At 36.4% G+C, this 26,997-nt stretch overlaps 1 protein-coding gene and 1 long non-coding RNA gene across 3 annotated transcripts in view; one reads left to right on the top strand and one right to left on the bottom strand.

Annotated features, from left to right (window-relative positions):
* LOC136854468 (uncharacterized) overlaps window positions 1–26,997 on the top strand; it is a 108,412-nt gene that overhangs the window by 3,242 nt on the left and 78,173 nt on the right. The window lies entirely within an intron of this gene.
* LOC136854442 (sialin-like) overlaps window positions 1–26,997 on the bottom strand; it is a 48,671-nt gene that overhangs the window by 16,860 nt on the left and 4,814 nt on the right. Inside the window, exons 1-7 of one of the 2 annotated variants that reach the window (XM_067130742.1) lie at window positions 15,076–15,778; window positions 13,561–13,637; window positions 12,050–12,229; window positions 11,568–11,656; window positions 11,094–11,171; window positions 9,240–9,395; window positions 4,786–4,873 (exon numbers count right to left, since the gene is read on the bottom strand). In XM_067130742.1, the coding sequence (XP_066986843.1) occupies window positions 4,786–4,873; window positions 9,240–9,395; window positions 11,094–11,171; window positions 11,568–11,656; window positions 12,050–12,229; window positions 13,561–13,600 (631 nt within the window). In that variant the 5' untranslated portion in view covers window positions 13,601–13,637; window positions 15,076–15,778. Of the gene's footprint in view, window positions 1–4,785; window positions 4,874–9,239; window positions 9,396–11,093; window positions 11,172–11,567; window positions 11,657–12,049; window positions 12,230–13,560; window positions 13,638–15,075; window positions 15,779–26,997 lie in introns of those variants that run through there. The other variant, XM_067130737.1, reaches the window with a different exon arrangement.

The raw sequence follows: 26,997 nt of genomic DNA, 5'->3' as shown, positions 1-26,997 counted from the left end.
TCAGTCTTTTTTTTATTTTTAGGCTTTTTTATGCCACTAAGCCAGCTCCTGCCTCTTTTTCATGTTGGCTGGTTTGGTTCGATCGGGTTAGACAGGCTTTGGAGGAAGCAGACGGTCGTTTAGCGTCGGTAGTGGCTTCTAATAGACCGGACTCTTCTCTTCTCTTCTCTCTCCTCGTAAGACGATTTACGCAGTTTGAGGTAACCCTTTGGCAGGTGTCAGGTTGCCATCCAATGAATCGGTTGAGGCAATCCTGTCTAAGTCTCCGGCGTCGTCTCAGCTCATAGGGACTTCTCTTAGGGAAGCAGGTGCTTGGAGGATGTGTTGCACAATCAGACTGAGACTCTTGCGCACTCTCTCTGGGTGCTGTCAGGTTTACTGTAATGGGGTTCTAAAAGAGTGACAGCTATGTTCCTTCGGATCCGTGGCTGTTTGCAGCCTAACAAATTTATCTCAAGAGGTCTGGCTCACCAGGCGAATGCTTTGGCTTCGTCTACGACGTTTGGAGAAGAAAAGTCGAAATTTCTATCTTGGTCATCTTCCCCCTCAGTATCCGGATGTTCATAAGAGGGATTGCTTAGAACACTGTAGCCTTAGCTAATTCTTGTTCAAGGATGATGATGTAGCCAGTATGACAAACGTGGTTGCTTCTAACTCATGTCTCTGGTGTCAGCAATTATGCATTGTCGAGTGTACAGTGTTGAGGTATCTAGATGATTGGTTGATCCTTGCCTCTTCTGTAGAGGAGCTAGTAAGGGCGAGGGAATTCTTATGGAATTTTTAACCTATTCAGGTAGGGGATTCTCTCTCTTCCTTTGAGGGTTTTCCCAACCCTGGAGAGGATCCAGTTGGTCCTTCAGCAGGTAGAAGGGTTCCTGTCCAGCAGGGAACAGCTGGTACCAGCTTGGAGAAGCCTCCTAGGGAGAATGTCTCTCTCTCTTTTAATTCCAGGGTCTCGTCTCTGAATGCGCTCTATTCAGGTGTCTCAGGAATCGCTGGGACTTCCACAATGAGAACACAATTATAGTCGGGAGTGATTCTTGCCTGTTGGATCATCTGTGGTGGTCAGAAGTGCATCTGACACTGGGAAGGTCTATCGACTTCCCTCTTCCCAACCTTCATCTGTACACAGATGCCTCAGATCAAGGTTGGGGAACAACCTTGGAGGAAACCCAGGCCTTGGGCCTCTGGGGGCGTTCGGGAACGAGAGGAGTCAATAAATCTTCGGGAAATCAAGGCTGTAAAGGAAGCCCTCAGTTGTTTTCAGTCCTAGTGTGCAACAGAGTAGTGGCTATGTTTAGCGACAGCGTAATTGCTGTGTCATATCTGAAGAACTCGGTGGGGGGCGGGGGCGACAGGCTCAACAGAACTCATTACTACAGCACAGAGTTCTGAGAGGGTGCGAAGAACAAAAAGTGTCTCTTCTTCCCCAATTTATGTTGGGGAGTCTCAGTGTACTGGCCGATTCGTTAAGTCGCTTTTTCAGGTATTGTGGGGGGAGAGTGGACTTTGGCTCTGGAAGTAATATGTCAGGTTCTCCGGAAGTGGCCAGCAACTGTGGACTTACTCGCGACATGATTAAACCATCGTCTAATGGTTTATTTCTCACCAATGGTGGTCCCCATGTCGATAGGCACCGGTGTGATGTTACAAATTGGAATCACATGCAGGTGTATGCCTTTCCTCCATCCGGTCTCATTCATCAGGTACTAAGGAAATTGCAGGAGAGTGTCAAGAAGTCTATGACTAATAGCTCCCTGCTCGCCATAACACGCTTGGTTTCCGGAACTCCTAGAGCTCCTTACAGAAGTTCTGATGTCCCTACCCATGCAAAAGTTCTTCTCAGATGACCACATTCTCACCATTATTATCCAAACCCTCGCGTGCTGTACCTAGTTGCAGGGCAACTGTAGAGAGAGACGCTAGACAGTCTGGACTCCCTAAAGCTGTGTCTAGACAGCTTTCTTTCAAATTAAGAAAGTCAACCCATAAGCCTTACCAGGTTCAGCTGGACAAGGTATAGAAGTTAATGGCGCTAGGAAGGTCATTCCATCTCTAGACCTTCCATAGCCAAAATAGCTGATTTTCTTTTATTCGTTTGGAAAGTCAAGGGTCTTTTGTATTCGGCTATTGCTGACTACCGCTCAACAATTAGTGGTACAATTAGTTTCACCTTCCTGAAACCTCTAGTAGTAAGATAATCGATGATTTATTATGTTCTTTTAAGATTGAACGTCCCATCTTGCCAACTCGGGCCCCTCCATGGGACTTGTCGGAAGTACTTCAATATTTTTCTTGCGTTCCCCTGCCTTTGAACCCATTGAAGCTATAATGTTAAGACACTGACTAAGAATTTGGTTTTTCTTACGGCTTTAGCTTCAGCCAGAGGGTTGGGCGAGCTTCAGGCAGTTTTAGGTTGGGTTCCTATGCGAGAAATGATACGTGTTTGTCTGTCTTCCGGAATCTGTGGCGAAGACAGAGTCAGAGGTTAAAACTCTGCCCTGTTCGTTTAAAGTTCTTTATCTGCAAGTGTTCGTTACCGGTGATCCAGCAGAGATATCTTTATGTCCGGTGCGAGCATTAAAGTCTATTTATCAAAGGTTGAGAAACTCCGTCCACTTCTGCATACACTTCATGTCTCTCCGCGGAATCCTTCCTGTCCGCTGTCAGAGAATGTGATTAGTTACTTTCGGAGGGAGGTGATTTCCCAGGCTGCTTCTTTGTCGTCTTCAGCTCTATATTTCCCCAACCACACAGTATTCGGAGTATGTCCACTTTATCTTCCTTTCTAAGGAATTATTCAATGCCTTCTATTCTGGAGGCAGTTACTTGGAAGTCCGTCTCAGTGTTTACTTCCTTTACTTAAGAGACGTTTGATTCGCCTCTAGCGTGTAGCGGTGAAGTCTACAATCTAGGGTGTGTTCATTTAGCTGAGGTCGTATTCACTTAGCGCCGAGGCTCGGAGGGTTATTCTCTTAGTCCACGTGTAGCAGCGAAGTCTGTTATCTAGGGTGCGTTCATTTAGCTGAGGTGGTACTCACTTAGTGAGGAGATTCTTAGGTTAACCGGATAGAGGAATTCCTTTTAGTCTGTAGAATTCTTAGGCAACAGTGACAGTATAATCACACGAACTTAGGTTTAGTATGTTTTAAGTATCTTAGTCTTTGATAGTTTCCCTACGAGAGTCCAAGGGGGTGCTCTAGTAAGCTATACTATTTTGTCGGCGCTGAAATACTTCTTCGCTTGTCAATCGTTGGGCCTTATCCGGAGGATCAGCAGCTCGGCACACTGCTTCATTCCCCTCCATACATGAGAGGCTCTGAATAGCCACATGGGAGGTTCATCGTACTCCTCCATACATGAGAGGTTCTGAAGAACCACATGGGAGGTTGACGGACCGAGACAGTACGGACCTGACAGGCGATCAAAGTACTCTCCAGCATGTCTCGTCACCAAAAGCATTGATTAATAAGGTGAGTCTATAACTAAATAGTATACTCTGCAGAGCAGATCAGTGAGCTGCCATCTCTGTGGTTGTAAAAAGGGGTGTGCTGCAAACTTAGATGGTTCTCCCAGAGGGACAGCGGCTCTGCACTCTTGCCTCATTCTCCTCCATACATGAGAGGTTCTGAAGAGCCACATTGGAGGTCGACGGACCAAGAGTACTGACCTGACTGTCGATCAAAGTACTTTCCAATATGTCTCTTCACTGAAAGCATTGATTGATATGATGAGTGTATGACTAAACGGATATCTTATGCAGAGCAGATTGGTGAGCTACCATCTCTGCGTTTGTCAAAGGGGTGTGCAATAGAATTGATCCCTCCTCCTCTAAATGTTGTTAATCGGGCGAATTCAGGTGTTCAGGGAGTGTATTGCAATATGAAGTTTTCTTATTAAAACTAATATTGTAATACTAACCTGAACAACTGAATGATTCCCACCCTCCTTTCCCCACATCAATTTTGACCTCGAATAAAGCAATTGACGAAAGTGGGAGTGTCGGCGCACACCTGTCAGAATTGCCAACCGTTTGTTATGGTAGCTCAAGTGACAAGATTTTACTTGCAGCGTTGGTAACGCTGGATGTTAAAATTCCCAATAGTGGGAATGGTAATTGAGAGTTGTTCAGCCTAGTGGAATTAAGGGTGAATTCAGGTGTTCAGGTAAGTATTACAATGTTAGTTTTATTATGAAAACTTCATAATATATATATATGTGTGTGATATATATATATATATATATATATATATATATATATATATATATATAGTTTATATATACATATGTATGTAAATGTTTATATGTAATTATATATATACATGTGTATATATATATATATATATATATATATATATATATATATGTATATGTATATATATATATATATATATATATATATATATATATATATATATATATATATACACATGTATATATTCGTATGTAAATATATATATATATATATATATATATATATATATATATATATATATATATATATATATATATATATATATATATATATATATATATATATATATATATATATATATATATATATATACACATGTATATATTATGTATGTAAATATATATATATATATATATATATATATATATATATATATATATATGTGTGTGTGTGTGTGTGTGTGTGTATATATGTATATATATATAAGTATATATACTGTGTATATATATATATACACATATACATACACATTCATACATATTGCACTCTCCCTAAATCCCAGGTGCTGAAGCCAAGAAAATATACCTTACCATTGTAAACGAATGCGATGAATTTTCCGCGTTCCAGAGGAGGAATCCATCTTACAATCAACACATGGAGAGATGGCCAGGCCATGCCCTGTTTATGAAATAAAATATCAGTCATTTTCAGCTGTCAGTTTATAGTCTAATAATTTTTTTGTAAGAAATGTAATGGGAAGTTAACTTGTATTTAAGAAATGCAAAACAAGGCTAATTTGTTTGTAAGAAATGCAGTTGGAGGCTGATCCTTGTTTTAAGAAATGCAATGGGAGGCTGATCCTTGTTTTTTAAGAAATGCACTTGGAGGCTAACTTATTTTTAAGAAATGCAATGATAGCCTAATTATTTCATCTAAGGAATGCAAAACAAGGCTAATTCTTCTTTTTAAGAAATGCAATAGGAGGCTAATTCTTGTTTATAAGAAATGGTGTTGGGGGGGGGGCTAATTCTTGTTTTTAAGAAATGCCATGGGAGGTTAATGATTTCTTTTAAGAATTGTCATTCCAGCTTGATTTATTTAAGAAATGCAATGGCTGCTTCATTATTTTTAAAGAAATGCAGTAGGAGACTAATTATTGTTTTTAAGAAATGCAGTAACGCAGTAACAGCATAGTAATCTTTTTAAGAAATGCAGTGGGAGGTTAACGTATTTTTAAGAAATGCAATGACAGCCTAATCAGTTTTTTAAGAACTGCAGTGACAGCCAAACTATTTTTTTAAGAAATGCAGTGCAAGGCTAATTTTTGTTTTTAGGAAATGCAATGGAGGGCTAACCCATGTTTTTAAGAAATGCTGTGGGAGGCTAATTCTTGTTTTTAAGAATGCAATGGAAGGCTAACCCATGTTTTTAAGAAATGCTATGGGAGGCAAATTTGTTTTTAAGAAATGCAATGGGAAGCTACCTTGTTTTTAAGAAATGGAATGGGAGACTAATTCATGTTTTTAAGAAATGCTATGGCAGGCTAACTTGGTTTTTTAAGGAATGCAATGCGAGGCTAACTTGTTTCTAAGAAATGCAATGGAAGGCTAATTTGTTTTTAAGAACTGCAATGGAAGGCTAATTTGTTTTTAAGAACTGCAGTGCCAGGCTAACTTGTTTTTAAGGAATGCAATGGGAGGCTAATTTGTTGTTAAGAACTGCAGTGGGTGCCTAATTTGTTTTTAAGGAATGTAATGCGAGGCTAACTTGTTTTTAAGAAATGCAATGTGAGGCTGATTTGTTTTTAAGAACTACAATACAAGACTAACTTGTTTTAAAAACAGCAATGCAAAGCTAACATGTTTTTAAGGAATGAAATGCGACGCTAATTTGTTCTTAAGGAATGCAGTGTGAGGCTAATTTGTTTTTAAGAGCTGAATGGGGCTAATTTATTTTTAAGAAATGCAGTAGGAAGCTAATTTCTTTTTAAGAACTGCACTGGGGGCTAAGTTGTTTTTAAGAAAATCTGTTGGAGGCTATTTGTTTTCAAGGAATGCAATGGGAGGCTGCTTTGTTTTTGAAGAATGCAATGTGAGGCTAACTTGTTTTTAAGAAATGCAATGGAAGGCTAATTTGTTTTTAAGGAATGCTATGGGAGGCTAATTTGTTTTTAAGAAATTGAATAGGAGGCTAATTTGTTTTTAAGGAATGCAATGTGAGGCTAACTTGTTTTCAAGAAATGCAATGGGAGGCTAATTTGTTTTTAAGAACTGCAATAGGGTCTAATTTCTTTTTAAGAAATTTAATGGGAGGCTAATTTGTTTTAAAAACTGCAATGCGAGACTAACTTGTTTTTAAGTAATGCAGTGCGAGGCTAACTTGTCTTTAAGAAATGTAATGGAGGCTAATTTGTTTTTAAGAACTGCAATTGGGGGCTAATTTGTTTTTATGAAATGCAATGGAAACCTAACTTGTTTTTAAGGAATGCAATGCAAAGCTAACTTGTTTTTAAGAACTATTAATGGTAGGCTAACTTGTTTATAAGAACTGCAATGAGAGGTTAACTTATTTTTAAGGAATGCAATGCCGGGCTAACTTGTTTTTAAGAAATGCAATGCGAGGCTAATTTGTTTTTAAGGAACGCAATATGAGGGTAACTTGTTTGTAAGAAATGCAGTTGAAGGCTAATTTGTTTTTAAGAACTGCAATGGGAGGCTAATTTGTTTTTAAGAACTGCAGTGCAAGGCTAATTTGTTTTTAAGAACTGCAGTGCGAGGCCTACTTGTTTTCAAGGAATGCAGTGAGGGCTAAGCTGTTTTTAAGAAATGCAATTCGAGGCTAACTTGTTTTTAAGAAATGCAGTAGGAGTCTAATTTCTTTTTAAGAACTGCAGTGGGAGGATAGTTTGTTTTTTAAGAAATGCAATGGGTGGCTAATTTGTTTTTAAGGAATGCAATGTGAGGCTAACTTCTTTTTAAGGAATGCAGTGCGAGGCTAACTTGTTTTTAAGAAATGCAATGGAGGTTAATTTGTTTTTAAGAACTGCAGTGGGAGGATAGTTTGTTTTTAAGAAATGCAGTGGGGCTAATTTGTTTGTAAGGAGTGCAATGCAAGGCCTACTTGTTTTTATGAAATGCAATGAGAGGCTAATTTGTTTTTAAGAACTGCAGTGGGAGGATAATTAGTTTTTAAGGAATGCAGTGCGAGGCTAACTAGTTTTTAAGAAATTCAATGGAAGGCTAATTTGTTTTTAAGAAATGCAATGTGAGGCTAACTTTTTTTAAGGAATGCAATGCAATTCTAACTTGTTTTTAAGAACTACATTGGGAGGTTAACTTGTTTTTAAGAACTGCAATGTGAGGCTAACTTGTTTTTAAGGAAAGCAGTGCAAGGCTCACTTGTTTTTAAGAACTGCAATGCGAGGCTAACTTGTTGTTAAGAAATGCAATGTGAGGCTAACTTGTTTTTAAGAAGTGCAATGGGAGGCTAATTTGTTTTTAAGACCTGCAGTGGGGGGTTAATTTGTTTTTAAGGACTACAATGCGTGGCTAATTTGTTTCTAAGAACTGCAATGTGAGGCTAAATTGTTTTTAAGGAATGCAATGCAAGGCTAACTTGTTTTTAAGAACTGCAATGGAAGGCTAACTTGTTTTTAAGGAATGCAGTGTGAGGCTAACCCATATTTAAGAAATGCAATGGGAGCCTAATTTGTTTTTAAGAATTGCAACGGGGGACTAATTTGATTTTAAGGAATGTAATGTGAGGCTAACTTGTTTTTAAGGAATGCAATTCGATTCTTACATTTTTTTAAGAAATGCAATGGGAGGCTTATTTGTTTTTAAGAGCTGCAATGGGAGACTAATTTTTTTTAAGAACTGCAATGCATGGCTAACGTGTTTTTAAAGAATGCAATGGGAGGCTAACTTGATTTTAAGAACTGCAATGCGAGGCTAACTTGTTTTTAAGGAATGCAATGTGAGGCTAACTTGTTTTTAAGAAATGCAATGGGGGCTGATTTGTTTTTAAGAATGCATTGGGGGCTAATTTATTTTTAAGAAATGCAATTGGGGCAAATTTGTTTCTAAGAACTGCAATGGGAGGCTAACTTGTTTTTAAGAAATGCAATGTGAGGCTAACTTGCTATTAAGGAATGCAATGCAAGGCTAACTTGTTTTTAAGGAATGCAGCACGAGGCTAACTTGTTTTTAAGAAATGCAATGGGAGGCTAATTTGGTTTTAAGAACTGCAATGGGTAGCTAATTCTTTTTAAGAAATGCAATGGGAGGCTGATTTGTTTTTAAGAAATGCAATGGGAGGTTAATTTGTTTTTAAGAACTGCATTGGGGCTAATTTGGTTTTAAGAAATGCAATGGGAAGCTAATTTGTTTTTAAGAACTGCAATGGGAGGCTAATTTGTTTTTAAGAACTTCAATGGGAGACTAATTTGTTTTTAATAACTGCAGTGGGAGGCTAATTTGTTTTTTAGAAATGGAATGCCAGCCTGATTTTTTTAAAGAAATGCAATGACTGCTTCTTTAGTTTTTAAAGAAATGCAATAGGAGGTTAATTCTTGTTTTTAGGAAATGCAATAACAGCTTTGTCATATTTTTAAGAAGTGCTCCTAACTTTAAGAGATTGAAAGAGTCAGAACACAAAAATATGACATAGTATTCTGTCCTTAGAAAAACAACCAATGTCAAAATTTTATGGTTGTTCAGTTCAAATCTCTAAAAACTGAGTGGAAATTGATATACAAAACACAGTCAAGAGAGAGATGTTTACTTTTAGCCTACTTCTCTAAAGCAGCGTCATAAATAGTACCTTTTAACAGGTCATAGGGTAAGAGAGAGCTCCCAATTATTGGACAATACAGAGAAATCAGTAAATTGTCTTTTAGGGTTAAGGGCAATTTCCAAAGGCGGTAGACTATCTCTCAGACTTTGCACTGAAACAATCTTTTGATAAAACCAGCACTAGATTTAAGAATTCATTCTAAACAAATTTCGAAAAGGTAAGATAATTAATAAGGAATCATCTTGCTCACTTGCATGATTCCCTGGAGAAGTCTCAAAGCCATGACCAGTCCAAAATGGGCTCTTGCAGCCACTGGTGTCAGCACAGCTGAAATGCCCCCAGAGAGAATGCAAATCCCAAAGATTATCTTTGTGCCGAATTTTTCAGCCAGGCGCCCGCCTATGATCTGGAATGATTGATACTTAAATTATTTATTATTATTAATAAGATGAACCCTATTCATGTGGAACAAGCCCATCAAATGGGCCATTGACTTGAAATTCAAGCTTTCAAATAATATGGTGTTCATTAGAAAGAAGTAACAGAAGGCAGTGGGAAAAACAGAAAGAGGAGAGCACTTATTGAAAAAGAAAAAGAAGAATATTGTAGTTGAACGTGGTTTATCAATGTTCGTGCATAATGTTATAAATTATAATTTTTGTAATTGATTATTATTACTATAATATTCATCAGTGTGGATGCATAATGTTATAAATTATTTAGATGTTTCTTAAGATTGTTTTGCTGACGGTGTATACATTATTATTACACTTAATGGGTAAAGCAAAAGTTGAAATAGAAGTTTTAAGTTAGAGAGAAGGGGGATGAAGATATACCTATAAATGTAATCAAGCCAATAAATTTGGCGAGAAGGGACTTAGAATAACATGCAAAAAGAAAATGGATGAGAACAGAGTTAAAAATATGAAAGTGGAAGGAGTATAGGAGGAGTAATAAAACTCATAATGGGGTTATAGAGTAAATGGGGAGCACTGTTGGCTTTAGGATGGTATAATATGGTAAAAAATATTAAGTTGCAGAGTTGAATGATGCAAGAGTGGAAGGGCTTAGTGAAGGCTTGAGAATTTTTGCAAAATAGATCGTTGAGGATGCAAGTAGGGACATTAAGTGAATGAGGAATAGAAAGACCCTATGATTTTGAAAACTTTTGTGAAATGGATAATTGATGGTATCAGTAGGGCCCTTAAGTTGAGATCTAGCACAGAATGTATCATTTATACTGCCTGACCAGGGTCTGTAAGGTACGTCTGGACGAGGGAAAGATTCCGAAGGAATAGTGAGAGAAACAATTGTTCCTTTGTTTAAGGATAAAGAAACACAGCAAAGGAGAGTAAGAATCATAGTATAGCAGGGAATGTGTATGGACGGGCTGTGACTGATGGTGTGAAACAGATGGCTAACAGATAGAAAGGTGAAGAACAAATGGATTTAGAAGAGTAAGACTGCATGTCTGTATCAATTATTATTTTTTATGAAATATTTATGAGGAGTTTAAGAGCTAAGGAAAAACCCTTTACATGATAGACATAAACGTAGAAAAAGACCCCAAAAAAGTCTAAGATTAGATTTACAGCAGTGCAGTTTTGAGAATATTGAAGATGCAGATAATTATAGAGAGCATCTGGAGTTTTCATGATATTAATAAAAAAAAAATGTGAAAGGGATGGCAAGAATAGAAAGTGTAAAATAAATATGTCATGAGTAAGGTTAGATTATTATATAATAATTATTATTATTATTGTTGTTGTTGTTGCTGTTGTTGTTGTTGTTCAGAAGGTGAGCCCTTCTCATATGGAACAAGCCCACCACAGGGGCCATTAACTTGAAATTCAAGCTTCCAAAGAATATCATGGTGTTCATTCGAAATAGATAACAGACGGTAAAAATGGGAAGAACAGAAATAGGAGATCAGTTATTACAAAAACATAAATTAACAAATTAAACATTAGGTAAAATTTAATGTAAAAGAGGTCTTTGGATTACTGAGTGTTAATTAGGATGGTGGAAGATAAATTCTGTAAAAAAAAAAGTGTAAAAAAATTATGGTATTGGGCCTTGTAACATAGTTCTGAAGAAAACTGACCTGTGTCAGGGTGTACCCGTAGAAGAAGCTGCCAAGAATCATTCCTTGTGTTGCTTCATCCCAATCCACCTGACCTCCCTAGATATGGAGGACCAAAGAATGAAAGTTCAAAATTATGTCTGGATTTAGTTATGTAAAGTCATTGTTAGTGATTTTTAATCATAAGATTAATGGCACCTGATCTCCCTAAATGTGGAGAAGGACCAAAGAATGACATGTTCTCTGATATGTCTGGATTCAGTCATATAAAATCATTGTTAGTGATTTTTAAGTATAAGATTAATGGCACCTGATCTCTTTAAATATGGAGAGGGACCAGGGAATGACATGTTCTCAAATATGTCTGTATTTAATTATATAAAATCATTGTTAGTCAGTTTTAAGCATAAGATTTATGATGGATATTTACAACTGACTTTTCAGATATTACTGACCTGAGAATATTACACTTGCTGTATATATACATATATTTACCATTTCATGTGAGGCAGCCAGTATGTCTGGTTCATTGCTTGGTGAAACAGCCTCCATACTGCTATTCATTGTCAGCATACTTTTGTTGACTACATAATAGAGCAAAGGATATAATTAGTTCATTATATATATGTATATATATATATATATATATATATATATATATATATATATATATATATATATATAAAAGGTACATATGAATTCCTTTTCCATAATACTATTTTAAAGCTGGAAAATAATTTTGTAAAAAAGCATTGCTTATATAACATTACCAGATCTAATGGGTTTCATACGTTTTGAGGGCTGTATATGTATATATATATATATATATATATATATATATATATATATATATATATATATATATATATATATATATATATATATATATTTCATATATATATATATAAATTACATACATATTTTTATATATAAATACACACACATACATATATACAGTAAAACCTCAAATTACGAACCCATCAACTCGGAGCTCTTGAAATCACATTCAGGGTTTGCGTCTCCCCCCATCCGCAAGGAATTATTAGTTGGCCGCACCATGGCAACAATGCACACGGACAGGTTGACCCGTACCATGTAGAGGTTGATGCACCCGAAAAAGGTCATTAGGGTCAGGACCACCCTGGCCGGAATCCATGCTGTGGAATATATTAAAGAAAGGAATATTTTAAATGGTTTGTAAGTTGTAAGTCCTATGAAATGCAGTTTGTGTATCCTTACCCAGCACTGGATATGCCACCAATATGAGTTATTATTATTATTATTATTATTATTATTGTTATTTAAAGTCAAGTCTGGGTAATGGGTGCAGGTGTACTCTGGGGAGAAAATTTGAAACGTCTTGACTTGGATTATGCTGATGATATGGTTTTGATCTGCGAGGAACCAGAAAAGATGCAGAGTGTGTTGGATTTTCTAGTGAGTGAAGGTCAAAAGGTTGGTTTGGTTATTAATAGTGGAAAAACTTAAAACATGAATATGAATACTGAAAATGCACAGGATTGTATAATTGAAGGTTCGGTTGTAAAGCAAGTGGATAAGTTTAAATATTTAGGTCCTTATCAATACGCACCATCGGTTTACTTTTTAAAACTAAAGAGCGGTTATCACCTTATATATCATGTGGTGGTGTTTATAAATATACAGTACTTGCCCTGAATGTCAAACAGGGACCAATGTGGGATCCACCAGTAGACTCTTTAAGGTGCGTATCGACTCTCATCGTGGCGTAAGCTTCTGTACTGATGGCAGAATTTCAAACCCAGAACATTCCAATATCAGAAATCCCTCAAAAATGTGTAAAATACACATTGATAATAAAGACATCTGCATTTTAGGCCATACCACCAACCCTCAAGACCTTGTTATTCTGGAATCACTTTTTATTAAACAACTTGTTCCATCGTTAAACACTCATACATCCTCCTTCCCTCTATATTTAGCTTGATTTGTGTTGTTTCTATTTATGTTTAGGTTTGGTTCAATGCTGTCACTCCTCTAGGTCGGTCCTTAATCTTTTGTTCTGTAACCCTTTTCATGGCTATTTACATTATTAGTTTACTGTATATTCTGTTACCTTTCGTTTTAATGTAATGATTTTTAAATTTTTTTCCTTAATTTTAATGTTTGTGTATAAAATTTTATTTTTCATTTTAACAGCCCTGATGATGTAATTAATTTGATAATTACGAAACGTTGGAATAAAATCAGCTTGTATGTCTGTGTGTCCTCTGCCCTTCACTGATGATTTTATATATATATATATATATATATATATATATATATATATATATATATATATATATATATATATATGTGTGTGTGTGTGTGTGTGTGTGTGTGTGTGTGTTCGTGTATATATACAGTACGCACATGCAGAGAGAGACCTGAGTAGATATACAAAATTCTCTTTACAAACATTGCTTGAATCTCTCTCTCTCTCTCTCTCTCTCTCTCTCTCTAGGCTTACCTATGGCCTCGGCTATCTTGTCAGCTGCCAAGAATCCCATTGTGTTGATTTTGTTGACAAAGCTACCTCGTCTGCAACTGAAAATATTGCAATTTTAATTTAATTCTGAGATGTACGGGCTCAAGGTTTTAGAAAAATAAGAAACAAGAAATGTGGCAAAATATTTTCGGCGAAATCAAGTTTTCTGTACAGCCACTACAGCATATGATCAAGGCCACAGAAAATAGACCTATCTTTCGGTGGTCTCGGTAGTCGGTATAATGCTGTATGAGCCACGGCCCATGAAACTTAACCACGACCTGGTGGTGGCCTGGCCCATATCTTTGCCAGACGCAAGATTATGGCAAACTTTAACCTTAAATAAAATATAAACAACTGAGGCTAGAGGGCTGCAATTTGGTATGTTTGATGCTTGGAGGGTGGATGATCAACATACCAATTTGCAGCCTTCTAGCCTCTGTACATTTTAAGATCTGAAGGCAGACAGAAAAAAGTTCGGACACAATAAAGTGCGGACGGACAGACAAAGCCGGCACAATAGTTTTCTTTTACAGAAAACTAAAACTCTTAATAAACACATGAAAAACTCACTGTTTTCTTCAAACTCTGTGGCTTTGGTTCAACATTCACTTAAATTTAAATTCACCATAATAAAAACATATGATTTTTAAACTCACTACCTTCTGTGCTCAGATCTAATGTCACATACTTGGGAAAAGGCTTCGGAATTCCCTACCGTCTTCTGTACTCGGTAAGAGGTAATTCTTTGAGAAGGATAACATTTTAAATATATTGTATCATATCCTTTCTGATTGGTAGAATAGATGTGTACCTCATACCATACCATTTATTTCCAGTCATGAAATTAATTATGTAGAAAACTAAGAGCATTTAATCACCGGTCACATCCGTTTGTTCAGACTGGACACTTGTTCCTTGACATCTGTTAATTTACATTTGTTGATTTCTGCTTCCAGGTGACACATGTTTAAGGATATTTATAGTTTAATGTTATTAGATATAGTAAAATTATCAAGTGTAAATTAGTGAAGAATATTATATATATATATATATATATATATATATATATATATATATATATATATATATATATATATATATATATATACATGTATATATATATATATATTTATATGTATATGTATATTATATATACATACATACACATATATATGTATGTATATACATATACAGTATATGTATATATACTTTTTATATACATGTATGTGCGTTATACTGTACGTATATACATATAAGTATATGTATATATAATTTACTTTATATACATGTATGTGCATTATACTATATATATATATATATATATATATATATATATATATATATATATATATATATATATATATATATATATATATATATATATATATATATATATATATATATATATATATATATAAGAATCGTACATTATAAGATATATACATTATATTCTACATCACAAAACACATTGAAAAAAATCGTAAGTAAACTTACCAAATGAAACGTGCATAATCTTCTTATCTTCCTTTTCTTTTTCTCTCTCTCTCTCTCTCTCTCTCTCTCTCTCTCTCTCTCTCTCTCTCTCTCTCATTCACACTTCATCACACCTTCCACCAAACACCTGTTCGTCAAGCACTTGTCTATTCCTCATAAACAAAACGACTGAACAGTCCCATCTTCTCGAAGGCACAGTTCCGCGGACAAGACTTCTCCCCACACACACACACACTTTCAATGACGGCAAACGACTTTCTTCGGTCATTCCTTCATTGTATAATGTATAATGACATACATTCTTCATCATTGTGTCCACGGCTCGCCCGTGAGCTGTCACTCGGCAGAGGCATTACCTTGTTACCTGGGGCGCTCGTTTTGGGCAACAGAAAATGTCATTACGATGCTAGACACGTTCGAGAAGTTCCATAAACTTTGACGGGGGACAAGAATGACATTTTTTACTCAGCTGTTTTGCGGTTATTTATCGATAATGCGTTGCAAGATTGATGTGTTTAGTCATCTTGCGGAATGCAAGACTTGATGCTTATCATATGCATGATTGATGTCTTCTTTCACCTTTCAGAAGAGAATATTTCTTACTTGTAAACGTATGCAATATGCAAATTCAATTACCATTTTTGACTGGGGGCAATTTTGCTTTTATTTTTTTTTATTGTGTTGCTTGATTGATGTGTTCATTCATCTTTCAAAAGAGAATGTTATTGCTTAGCATAAACCTCATATGCAATATGCAAATGAGGTAATCAGTCGTGTTTTATTCATGACATAAACGCTAGAATTGATTCATTTAATCTCGTTCCTAAAGGCAAATTGTCATTTATAATTTGCAATAATTTTGAATTGCATTGCATGATTGATACATTTAGTCTTCTAGCGAAATGCAATTGTTTATAGTAATCCTGATATGCAAATGAGGTAATCAATCGTATTTTATTCATGTAAATTATCATTTGCATTTTGAAACATGTTTCATGTGCTATAGACTGAAGCGTTACGGACTGGTAAATTGACCTGCTCGGACATAATTATTTATATTTTACGATAAACATCGAATATGCTTCATTCAGTTACAGATTCTCCGTTGGGTTCAAACCAGGTCATTTAATTCTGAAGATGAAGTTCAATTTTGTAAGTAACTTTATCACAACCGCTCTCTCTCTCTCTCATATACAATTACAAACTCTCTCTCTCTCTATCTCATATACAGTAACAAACTCTCTCCCTCATATACAGTAATAAACTCTCTCTCTCTCTCTCTCTCTCTCTCTCTCTCTCTCTCTCTCTCTCTCTCTCTCTCTCTCTCTCTCTCTCTCATATACAGTAACAAATCTCGCTCTCTCTCTCTCTCCGCCATGACAGTTCATTGGTACGTTTGGAACACGCAGCTCTTATTATGAAATTTTTTTATCACACCGTGATTTATATACAATCATGAAGCTACAAATGTCGCTTAGTATCAAATTCACGCTACCTCGGGAATATCTCCAATGAACTGTCATGGCGGAGGTGGGTCATTGCCGAGGCTAAGTACATTTCCCCGCTCACGACGGGTAAAAACAGTACAGCAGACTCGGCAAAGACTTATACGTCTCTTGATAGCTCAGTGGGTAGCGTCTACTGGAGTCGCTGAATAGGTTTCGTGTCAAGGGTTCGTGTCCCGACGATACCAGTTCATTTATCACTTATATAAATTCCCCTTGGCGACAATTCTCCATCAGAGATATTCCAGAGGTAGCGTGAATTTGATATTAAGCGACATTTATAGCTTCATGATTATATAAATCATGGTGTGATAAAAATTTCATAATAAGAGCTCGTCTTCCAAACGTACCAGTGAACTGTCATGGCGGAGGTGGGTCATTGCCGAGGCTAAGTACATTTCCCGCTCACGACGGGTAAAAACAGTACAGCAGACTCTGCAAAGACTTATACCTCTCTTGATAGCTCAGTGGGTAGCGTCTACTGGAGTCGCTGAATAGGTTTCGTGTCAAGGGTTCGTGTCGGCGATACCAATTTATTTATCACTTATATAAATTCCCCTTCGGCGACAATTCTCCATCAGAGATATTCCAGAGGTAGCGTGAATTTGATATTAAGCGACATTTATAGCTTCATGATTATATAAATCACGGTGTGATAAAAAATTTCATAATAAGAGCTGCGTCTTCCAAACGTACCAGTGAACTGTCATGGCGGAGGTGGGTCATTGCCGAGGCTAAGTACATTTCCCCGCTCACGACGGGTAAAAACAGTACAGCAGACTCTGCAAAGACTTATACCTCTCTTGATAGCTCAGTGGGTAGCGTCTACTGGAGTCGCTGAATAGGTTTCGTGTCAAGGGTTCGTGTCCCGACGATACCAATTTATTTATCACTTATATAAATTCCCCTTCGGCGACAATTCTCCATCAGAGATATTCCCGAGGTAGCGTGAATTTGATATTAAGCGACATTTATAGCTTCATGATTATATAAATCACGGTGTGATAAAAAATTTCATAATAAGAGCTGCGTCTTCCAAACGTACCAGTGAACTGTCATGGCGGAGGTGGGTCATTGCCGAGGCTAAGTACATTTCCCCGCTCACGACGGGTAAAAACAGTACAGCAGACTCGGCAAAGACTTATACATCTCTTGATAGCTCAGTGGGTAGCGTCTACTGGAGTCGCTGAATATGTTTCGTGTCAAGGGTTCGTGTCCCGACGATACCAGTTCATTTATCACTTATATAAATTCCCCTTCGGCGACAATTCTCCATCAGAGATATTCCCGAGGTAGCGTGAATTTGATATTAAGCGACATTTATAGCTTCATGATTATATAAATCATGGTGTGATAAAAAAATTTCATAAAGCTGCGTCTTCCAAACGTACCAGTGAACTGTCATGGCGGAGGTGGGTCATTGCCGAGGCTAAGTACATTTCCCGCTCACGACGGGTAAAAACAGTACAGCAGACTCTGCAAAGACTTATACCTCTCTTGATAGCTCAGTGGGTGGCGTCTACTGGAGTCGCTGAATAGGGTTTCGTGTCAAGGGTTCGTGTCCCGACGATACCAATTTATTTATCACTTATATAAATTCCCCTTCGGCGACAATTCTCCATCAGAGATATTCCAGAGGTAGCGTGAATTTGATATTAAGCGACATTTATAGCTTCATGATTATATAAATCATGGTGTGATAAAAAAATTTCATAATAAGAGCTGCGTCTTCCAAACGTACCAGTGAACTGTCATGGCGGAGGTGGGTCATTGCCGAGGCTAAGTACATTTCCCCGCTCACGACGGGTAAAAACAGTACAGCAGACTCTGCAAAGACTTATACCTCTCTTGATAGCTCAGTGGGTAGCGTCTACTGGAGTCGCTGAATAGGTTTCGTGTCAAGGGTTCGTGTCCCGACGATACCAATTTATTTATCACTTATATAAATTCCTCTTCGGCGACAATTCTCCATCAGAGATATTCCAGAGGTAGCGTGAATTTGATATTAAGCGACATTTATAGCTTCATGATTATATAAATCATGGTGTGATAAAAAAATTTCATAATAAGAGCTGCGTCTTCCAAACGTACCAGTGAACTGTCATGGCGGAGGTGGGTCATTGCCGAGGCTAAGTACATTTCCCGCTCACGACGGGTAAAAAACAGTACAGCAGACTCGGCAAAGACTTATACCTCTCTTGATAGCTCAGTGGGTAGCGTCTACTGGAGTCGCTGAATATGTTTCGTGTCAAGGGTTCGTGTCCCACGATACCAGTTCATTTATCAGTTATATAAATCCCCCTTCGGCGACAATTCTCCATCAGAGATATTCCCGAGGTAGCGTGAATTTGATATTAAGCGACATTTATAGCTTCATGATTATATAAATCATGGTGTGATAAAAAATTTCATAAGAGCTGCGTCTTCCAAACGTACCAGTGAACTGTCATGGCGGAGGTGGGTCATTGCCGAGGCTAAGTACATTTCCCCGCTCACGACGGGTAAAAACAGTACAGCAGACTCTGCAAAGACTTATACCTCTCTTGATAGCTCAGTGGGTAGCGTCTACTGGAGTCGCTGAATTGGTTTCGTGTCAAGGGTTCTTGTCCCGACGATACCAATTTATTTATCACTTATATAAATTCCCCTTCGGCGACAATTCTCCATTGGAGATATTCCCGAGGTAGCGTGAATTTGACATTAAGCGACATTTGTAGCTTCATGATTGTATATAAATATAAATCACAGTGTGATAAAAAATTTCATATATTTATATATATGTATATTATCATATTTTGCTCTCTCTCCTCTCATACACGGTACCATGACTCTCTCTCTCTCTCTCTCTCTCTCTCTCTCTCTCTCTCTCTCTCTCTCTCTCTCTCTCTCTCTCTCTCTCAACTCCTTGTACGCCTCTCTGTCATTTGTCATTTCTGGCCAAAAACTAGTTTTGAATTCCCGTACATATCGCCCATTATAAGCTGGTCTTGTATCCTTGTCAGTAATGGCCTACATCCCCCTTCATAAACTGGTCTTGTAACCCCTTCAGTGGTACATCCCCCTTAGAAAATGGTTTTGTATCCCCTTCAGTTGTACATTCCCTTTAGAAAATGGTTTTGTATCCCCTTCAGTGGTACATCCCCATTAGAAAATGGTTTTGTATCTCCTTCAGTGATACACCCCCTTAGAATATGGTTTTGTATCCCCTTCAGTGGTACATCCCCCCTTATAAAATGGTTTTGTATCCCCTTCAGTGGTGCATCCCCCCTTAGAAAATGGTTTCGTGTCCCCTTCAGTGGTACATCCCCCCTTTTGAAAATGGGTCTGTATCCCCTTCAGTGGTACATCCCCCCATTCCCTGATATATATTCCCATCATAAAATGGTCTTGTATCCCCTTCAGTAGTTCATCACCCAATTATAAATTGACCTTGTATCCCCGTCAGTGGTCAGTCCCCCTTGTAAACTGGTCTTGTATCACCTTCAGTGGTACATCCCCATTTTATATAAACTAATCTTGGATCTCCTTCAGTGGTACATCACCCATTATAAACTGGTCTTGTATCCTCTTCAGTGATACATCGCCCATTATAAATGGGTCCTGGGTCTTGTATCCCTTTTAGTGGTACACCCCCATCATAAATTGGTCTTGTCTCCTTTCCAATAGTACATCCCTCGTCATAAACTGGCCTTGTATCACCTACAGTGGAGCATCTCCCCATCATTGACTGGTTTTGTATCCCCAATTCACATATACATCCCCCATTATCAACTGATCTTGTATCCCCTTCAATTGTACTTTCCCTGTTATGAACTGGTCTTGTATCCCCATCAAAGGTACAGTCCCCTTTATAAACTGGTCTTGTATCCCCATGAATGGTTACACCCCCATTGTAAACTGGTCTTGCATCACCTTCAGTGGTACATCCTCCATTATAAACTGGTGCTGTGTCCCCATCAAGGGTACAGCCCCCAACTATTTCAATAGTACATCCCTCCATTATGAACTGGTCTTGTATAATTTTCAGTGGTACATCCCCCGGTCTTGTATCCCCTTCAGTGGTACATCCCCACGTTATAAACTGATCTTGTATCCCCAATTCACTTATCCTCTATTATAAACTGGTCTTGTACCCCCTCTAGTAATACATCCTCCATCATAAACTGGTCTTGTATCCCCTTTAGTGGTACATCGCCACAAGATTTTCCAACAGCCGAAGAATTTGTTATAATTACTGTGGTATAAGAATTGTTTTAAATGTCAGACATTGTATGTGTATGTATGTATGTATGTATGTATGTATGTATGTATGAACGTGTTTTTTCTCTTTTAATATTTAAATTTTTAAGAGACCAAAGATGGACAGACAATTTTTGAAAATTTTCTTGACAGTGTAAACTATTTTCTTTATAATATACTTTTTTTTTCTAATATTGTCATGGACTTTTTTTCACATATGTAATTGTTACATACTATGTATGTAATATGTAGATTTTAATAACGTGTATGACCAGTAGATTTTATATTTACATATGTATATATGTATATATTTATATATGTATATATATATATATATATATATATATATATATATATATATATATATATATATATATATATACAGTATATATATATATATATATCCCTGGTCCCACCCTCATGAACTTTGCACAGTGTACATGATGCAAGATTTTTGTGAAGCCTTCACATTTATGTTACAGGACTCTTTTAGTTTCTTTTATTATCTGAATCGGGGCATCTGGTGATCTACATATTTTAATGTTCATCTCGAACGTTTAATTGTGCTTAATAACTTGAGTTTATGCTGAGCTTTCACGCTTGGACAAGGGAATTTCACTATCGTGTAAAGCGGTTTGAATTAGTTCTGGTTTAATGAAACTCATCAGTTTTGGCAATAAAAACAAGGAAAAAATGCGCCCAAGGTTCTTCGGCGCAATCGAGTTTTCTGTACAGCGTGTAATGCTGTATGAAACTCTCAGCCACGGCCTATGAAACTCTTAGCCTCGCCCCATGAAACTCAGCCACGGTCCGGTGGTGGCTTGTGTTTTTGGCACCTATAGCGGTGCCAGAAGTACGATCATGGCTAATTTTAACCTTAAATAAAATAAAAACTACTGACTGAAGAGTGCAGCAATTTGGTATGTGTGATGAGTGGAGGGAGGATGTTCAACATACCAATTTGCAGCCCTCTAGCCTCAGTAGTTTTTAAGATCTAAGGGCTGACAGAAGAAGTAGGGACGGACAGACAAATAGCCATTAAAAAAAAAAAAAAAAACAATCTTAAAAATCACAGGCGTCAACCTATGCAATGTTGTCAGAAGATTAAATGGCCAGTGTGGTGTGTCTTGAGTGATCTCTTTGTTGTTGATACTTATTTTAGTTTTCTGTAAAAGAAAACTTATAGAGATGGCCATTTGTGTGTCCGTCGGCACTTTCTCTGTACGGCCTCAGATCTTAAAAACTGCTGTGGCTAGAGGGCTGCAATTTGGTATGTTTGGAGATTGGAGGGTGGATGATCAACATGCTAATTTGCAGCCCTATAGCCCCAGTAGTTTTTAAGATCTGAGGGCGGACACAATAAAGTGCGGACGGACAGATAGTGCCGGCACAACAGTTTTCTTTTCAGAAACCTAAAACCCGCACGTGAACGTAAAGGCCACAAGGAAAGCAAGGTTACCCTTTTTCCAATATCGCTCTCGAGCAAAACAAGGCTGTCTTGACCTGAGACCCAAAGGTTCTTGTGAGAAGAGAAGGTTTTTTTTTGTTTCCTTTTTTTCTGATTGTTGTTTTGCATGTTTTTTGTGGTGATTATAAATGAGCTTGTGTGGAAGGTTTAAAAAGGGTTGATGTTATGGTAAAGATTGTTTCTTCATATCATATATTTCAATTTTCTTTCCTTATATATACTGTATATGTACTGATATATATATATATATATATATATATATATATATATATATATATATATATGTGTGTGTGTGTGTGTGTGTGTTTGTGTGTGTGTATGCACAGGAACCACTGGAAAAATAAAACACCTTTTAAATTCCTGTGGAACATTTGCATATACAAATTATAAATTAAATATATATATATATATATATATATATATATATATATATATATATATATATATATATATATATATATATATATATATATATATATATATATATATATATATATCTGTATATATATGTTATATATTATGTATAATTTTATATATATAATTATATATATATATATATATATATATATATATATATATATATATATATATATATATAATATAAAATTATAAGTTAGGGGTTAGTGTTTTTTTTTAATAGACATGCAAAAATATTTTCTCAAGACATTTATAAAAGTAATAATAATCTGCACAGTTTAACGTACCACATTTATAAAGGAAATAAAGTATAACTTCAATATAACAATAAAAAATCAATTATACACTTTTAATTCATATTCAGTTTTTGACTAAATATTTTGGTTGAGTTCTCTCACAAAACCACAATTACATTCTTCGTCCATTTACCATCGGAAAAACTACTTCCTCTCTCTCTCTCTCTCTCTCTCTCTCTCTCAGTCAGAGAAGTAGTCTGCAAAGAGGTTCCATTGCACTATTACAGCACACTCTCTCTCTCTCTCTCTCTCTCTCTCTCATAGAAGTCTGCACAGGTCCAGTTACATTTCTCTCTCTCTCTCTCTCTCTCTCTCTCTCTCTCTCTCTCTCTCTCTCTCTCTCTCTCTCTCACTGACATTTCACCCAAAATCTGAACTAAGTTTTTGACAGACCAGCCGTCTCCATCAGCGTAAATTATTCAGCGTAGAATCCCTTCAGCCCAAATATATGAGTTTTATTTTTCTGAATGGTAGTTATTCATTTATTCACTTTTTTCAGTCACGTCTTTCGTTGTATTGTTTAAAGACACATTAATGAATATGTTATTCATGCATGAAGTGTTTCCGTACTAGTTATTATTTCATAGGCAATGGCACTGTTTGTATAGGCTATGGTAATTTTCAGGGCCAAAAGTGACAAATGTAAAAAAATAAAAGTCTGAATGTTATGATTACAGATATATATATATATATATATATATATATATATATATATATATATATATATATGTATATGTATGTATATATATGTATATATTTGTATATATATATATATTTATATATATATATATATATATATATATATATATATATATATATATATATATATATATATATGTGTGTGTGTGTGTGTGTATGTATATATATATATATATATATATATATATATATATATATATATATATATATATATATATATATATATATATATATATATATATGTGTGTGTGTGTGTGTGTGTGTGTGTGTGTATATATGTGTATATATATGTATAATATATATATATATATATATATATATATATATATATATATATATATGTATATGTATATATGTATATATATATGTGTTTGTGTGTGTACTGTATATATTTCTGTACTTGGGCATCGAAGTTGATCAGATGTTGACACTTTGCAAAACCATAAGCCAAATCTGACAGGAATAATTGCAGCCTCAGAAACTGACAGAAGAAATTTCCTTTCATCAGCAAAATGTAAAAAACATTCTTTGCCATTCGTCACCAGATTAACAGCTTAAAACTTTCTATTTGCACTTGGTCAGCGAATTAACACTTGTTATGCTTTTTCAAGACACAACACGGCTTTATAGAGTCTAGCTACTTCTTGATATACTTTTCTCTAAGCATTGCTGAACTTCTTGGGAAGAACGAAAGGATTTCTTTAAACTCTTCGGGAAGAACGGAAGAATCTGTTTAAACTTCTTGGGAAGAATTGAAGATTTTGTTTGGACATCTTGGGAAGAACAAGGAAGAATTTATTTGAACTTTTTGGATAGAATTAGGATGTGTTTGAACTTCTTGGGAAGAACTAGAAAGTATCTGAACTTCTTAGGAAGAACTAAAATTTTTGTTTGAACTTCCTGGGAAGGACAGAAAATGTGTCTGAACTTTTTGGGAAGAAACATAAACTGTTTGAAATTCTTGGGAAGAACATGGAAGAATGTGTTTGAACTTGATGGGAAGAACACGGAAGAATGTATTTGAACTTCTTGGGAAGAACACGGAAGAATGTGTTTGAGCTTCTTGGGAAGAACACGGAAGAATGTGTTTGAACTTCTTGGGAAGAACGCGGAAGAATTTGTTTGAACTTCTTGGGAAGAACATGGAAGAATGTGTTTGAACTTCTTGGGAAGAGGAAGGACACAGAAGAATGTGTTTGAACTTCTTGGGAAGAACATGGAACAATGTGTTTAGACTTCTTGGGAAGAACACAGAAGAATGAGTTTGAACTTCTTAGGAAGAACACGGAAGAATGTATTTGAACTTCCTGGGAAGAACACAGAAGAATGTGTTTGATCTTCCTGGGAAGAAAGATAAAGTGTGTTTGAACTTTTTAGGAAGAAATAGGAAAGGTATGTGAATTTTTTGGGAGGAACTTAAAACTGTTTGAACTTCTTGGGAAGAACAAGAAAGTGTTCAACTTCTTTGGAAGAAATTAAAACTATTTAAACTTTTGGGAAGAAATATAAAATGTATTTGAAATTCTAGGGAAGAACTGAAAACTGATCTTCTTGAGAAGAACTAGGAAGTGTCTGAACTTCCTGGGAAGAAGAGGAAAGTGTCTGAACTTCTTGGAAAGAACAAGAAAGTGTCTGAACTTCCTGGGAAGAACAGGAAAGTTCCTGAACTTCCTGGGATGAACACAAAGGTGTCTGAACTTCTAGGGAAGAACTAGAAAGCGTTTGAACTTTCTGGGAAGAACAAGAAAGTATTTAAACTTTTTGGGAAGAACTGAAAACTGTTTGATCTTCTTGGGAAGAACAAGAAAGTTTTTGAAATTCTAGGGAAGAACTGAAAACTGTTTGAATTTCGAGGGAAGAACAAGAAATTGTCAGAACTTCTTGGGAAGAACAAGAAGGTGTCTGAATTTCGAGGGAAGAACAAGAAAGTATCTGAACTTCTCAGGAAGAACAAGAAAGTGTCTGAACTTCTTGGGAAGAACAAGAAAGTGTCTGAACTTATCAGGAAGAACAAAAAGGTGTCTGCAATTCATGGTAAGAATAAGAACGTGTCTGAACTTATCAAGAACAAGAAAGTGTCTGTACTTATCAGGAAGAACAAGAAAGTGTCTGAACTTCTTGGCAAGAAAAAGAAGTGCCTGAACTTCCTGGGAAAAACAAGAAAGTGTCTGAACTTCCTAGGAAAAGCAAGAAAGTCTGAACTTCATGGGAAGAACTAGAAAGTGTCTGAATGTCTTGAGGAGAACTAGAAAGTGTCTGAACTTCTCGGGAAGAACAAGAAAGGGTCTGAACTTCCTGGGAAGAGCAAGAAAGTGTGAACTTCCTGGGAAGAACTAGAAAGTGCCTGAACGTCTTGGGAAGAACAAGAAAGTGTCTGAACTTCTTGGGAAGAGGAAGAACAAGAAAGTGTCTGAACTTCTTGGGAAGAACAAGAAAGTGTCTGAACTTCTCAGGAAGAACAAGAAAGTGTCTGAACCTCCTGGGAAGGACGACAAAGTATCTGACCTTCCTGGGAAGAACAAGAAAGTTTCTGACCTTCTGGGAAGAACTAGAAAGTGTCTGAACTTCTCGGAAAGAACAGCAAAGTGTCTGACCTTCTTGGGAAGAACAAAAAAGTGTGTGAGCTTCTCACTAAGAACAAGAAAGTGTCTGAACTTCTCGGGAAGAACAGGTAAGTGTTTGAACTTTTTGGGAAGAACAAGAAAGTGTCTGATCTTCTTGGGAAAAACAAGAAAGTGTCTGAATTTCTCGGAAAGAGCAAGAAAGTTTCTGAACTTCTCGGGAAGAACAAGAAATTGTCTGAACTTCCTGGGAAGAAGAAGAAAGTGTCCAGACTTCCTGGGGAGAACTAGAAAGCATCTGAACTCTCAGGGAAGAACAAGAAAGTGTCTGAACTTCTCGGGAAGAACAAGAAAGTGTCTGAAATTCTATGGAAAAACTGACAACTGTTTGAATTTCCCAGGCAGAACAAGAAAGTGTCTGAACTTCGTGGAAAGAGCAAGAAAGAGTCTGAACTTCATGAGAAGAACTAGAAAGTGTCTAAATGTCTTGGGAAGAACTAGAAAGTGTCTGAACTTCTTGGGAAGAACAATAAAGGGTCTGAACTTCTTGGGAAGAACAAGAAAGTATCTGAACTTCTTGGGAAGAACAAGAAGGCATCTGAACTTCTTGGGATGAACAAGAAAGTGTCTGAACTTTCTGGGAAGAACAAGAAAGTGTGAAACTCCTGGGAAGAACAAGAAAGTGTCTGAACTTCCTGGAAAGAACTAGAAAGTGTCTGAACTTTCTGAGAAGAAGA

This window comes from Macrobrachium rosenbergii, chromosome 3 (assembly GCF_040412425.1).
Source record: "Macrobrachium rosenbergii isolate ZJJX-2024 chromosome 3, ASM4041242v1, whole genome shotgun sequence".
NCBI lineage: Eukaryota > Metazoa > Arthropoda > Malacostraca > Decapoda > Palaemonidae > Macrobrachium > Macrobrachium rosenbergii.
Note: the sequence above shows the minus strand (reverse complement) of the source record. Positions and strands in the feature narration are given on the sequence as shown.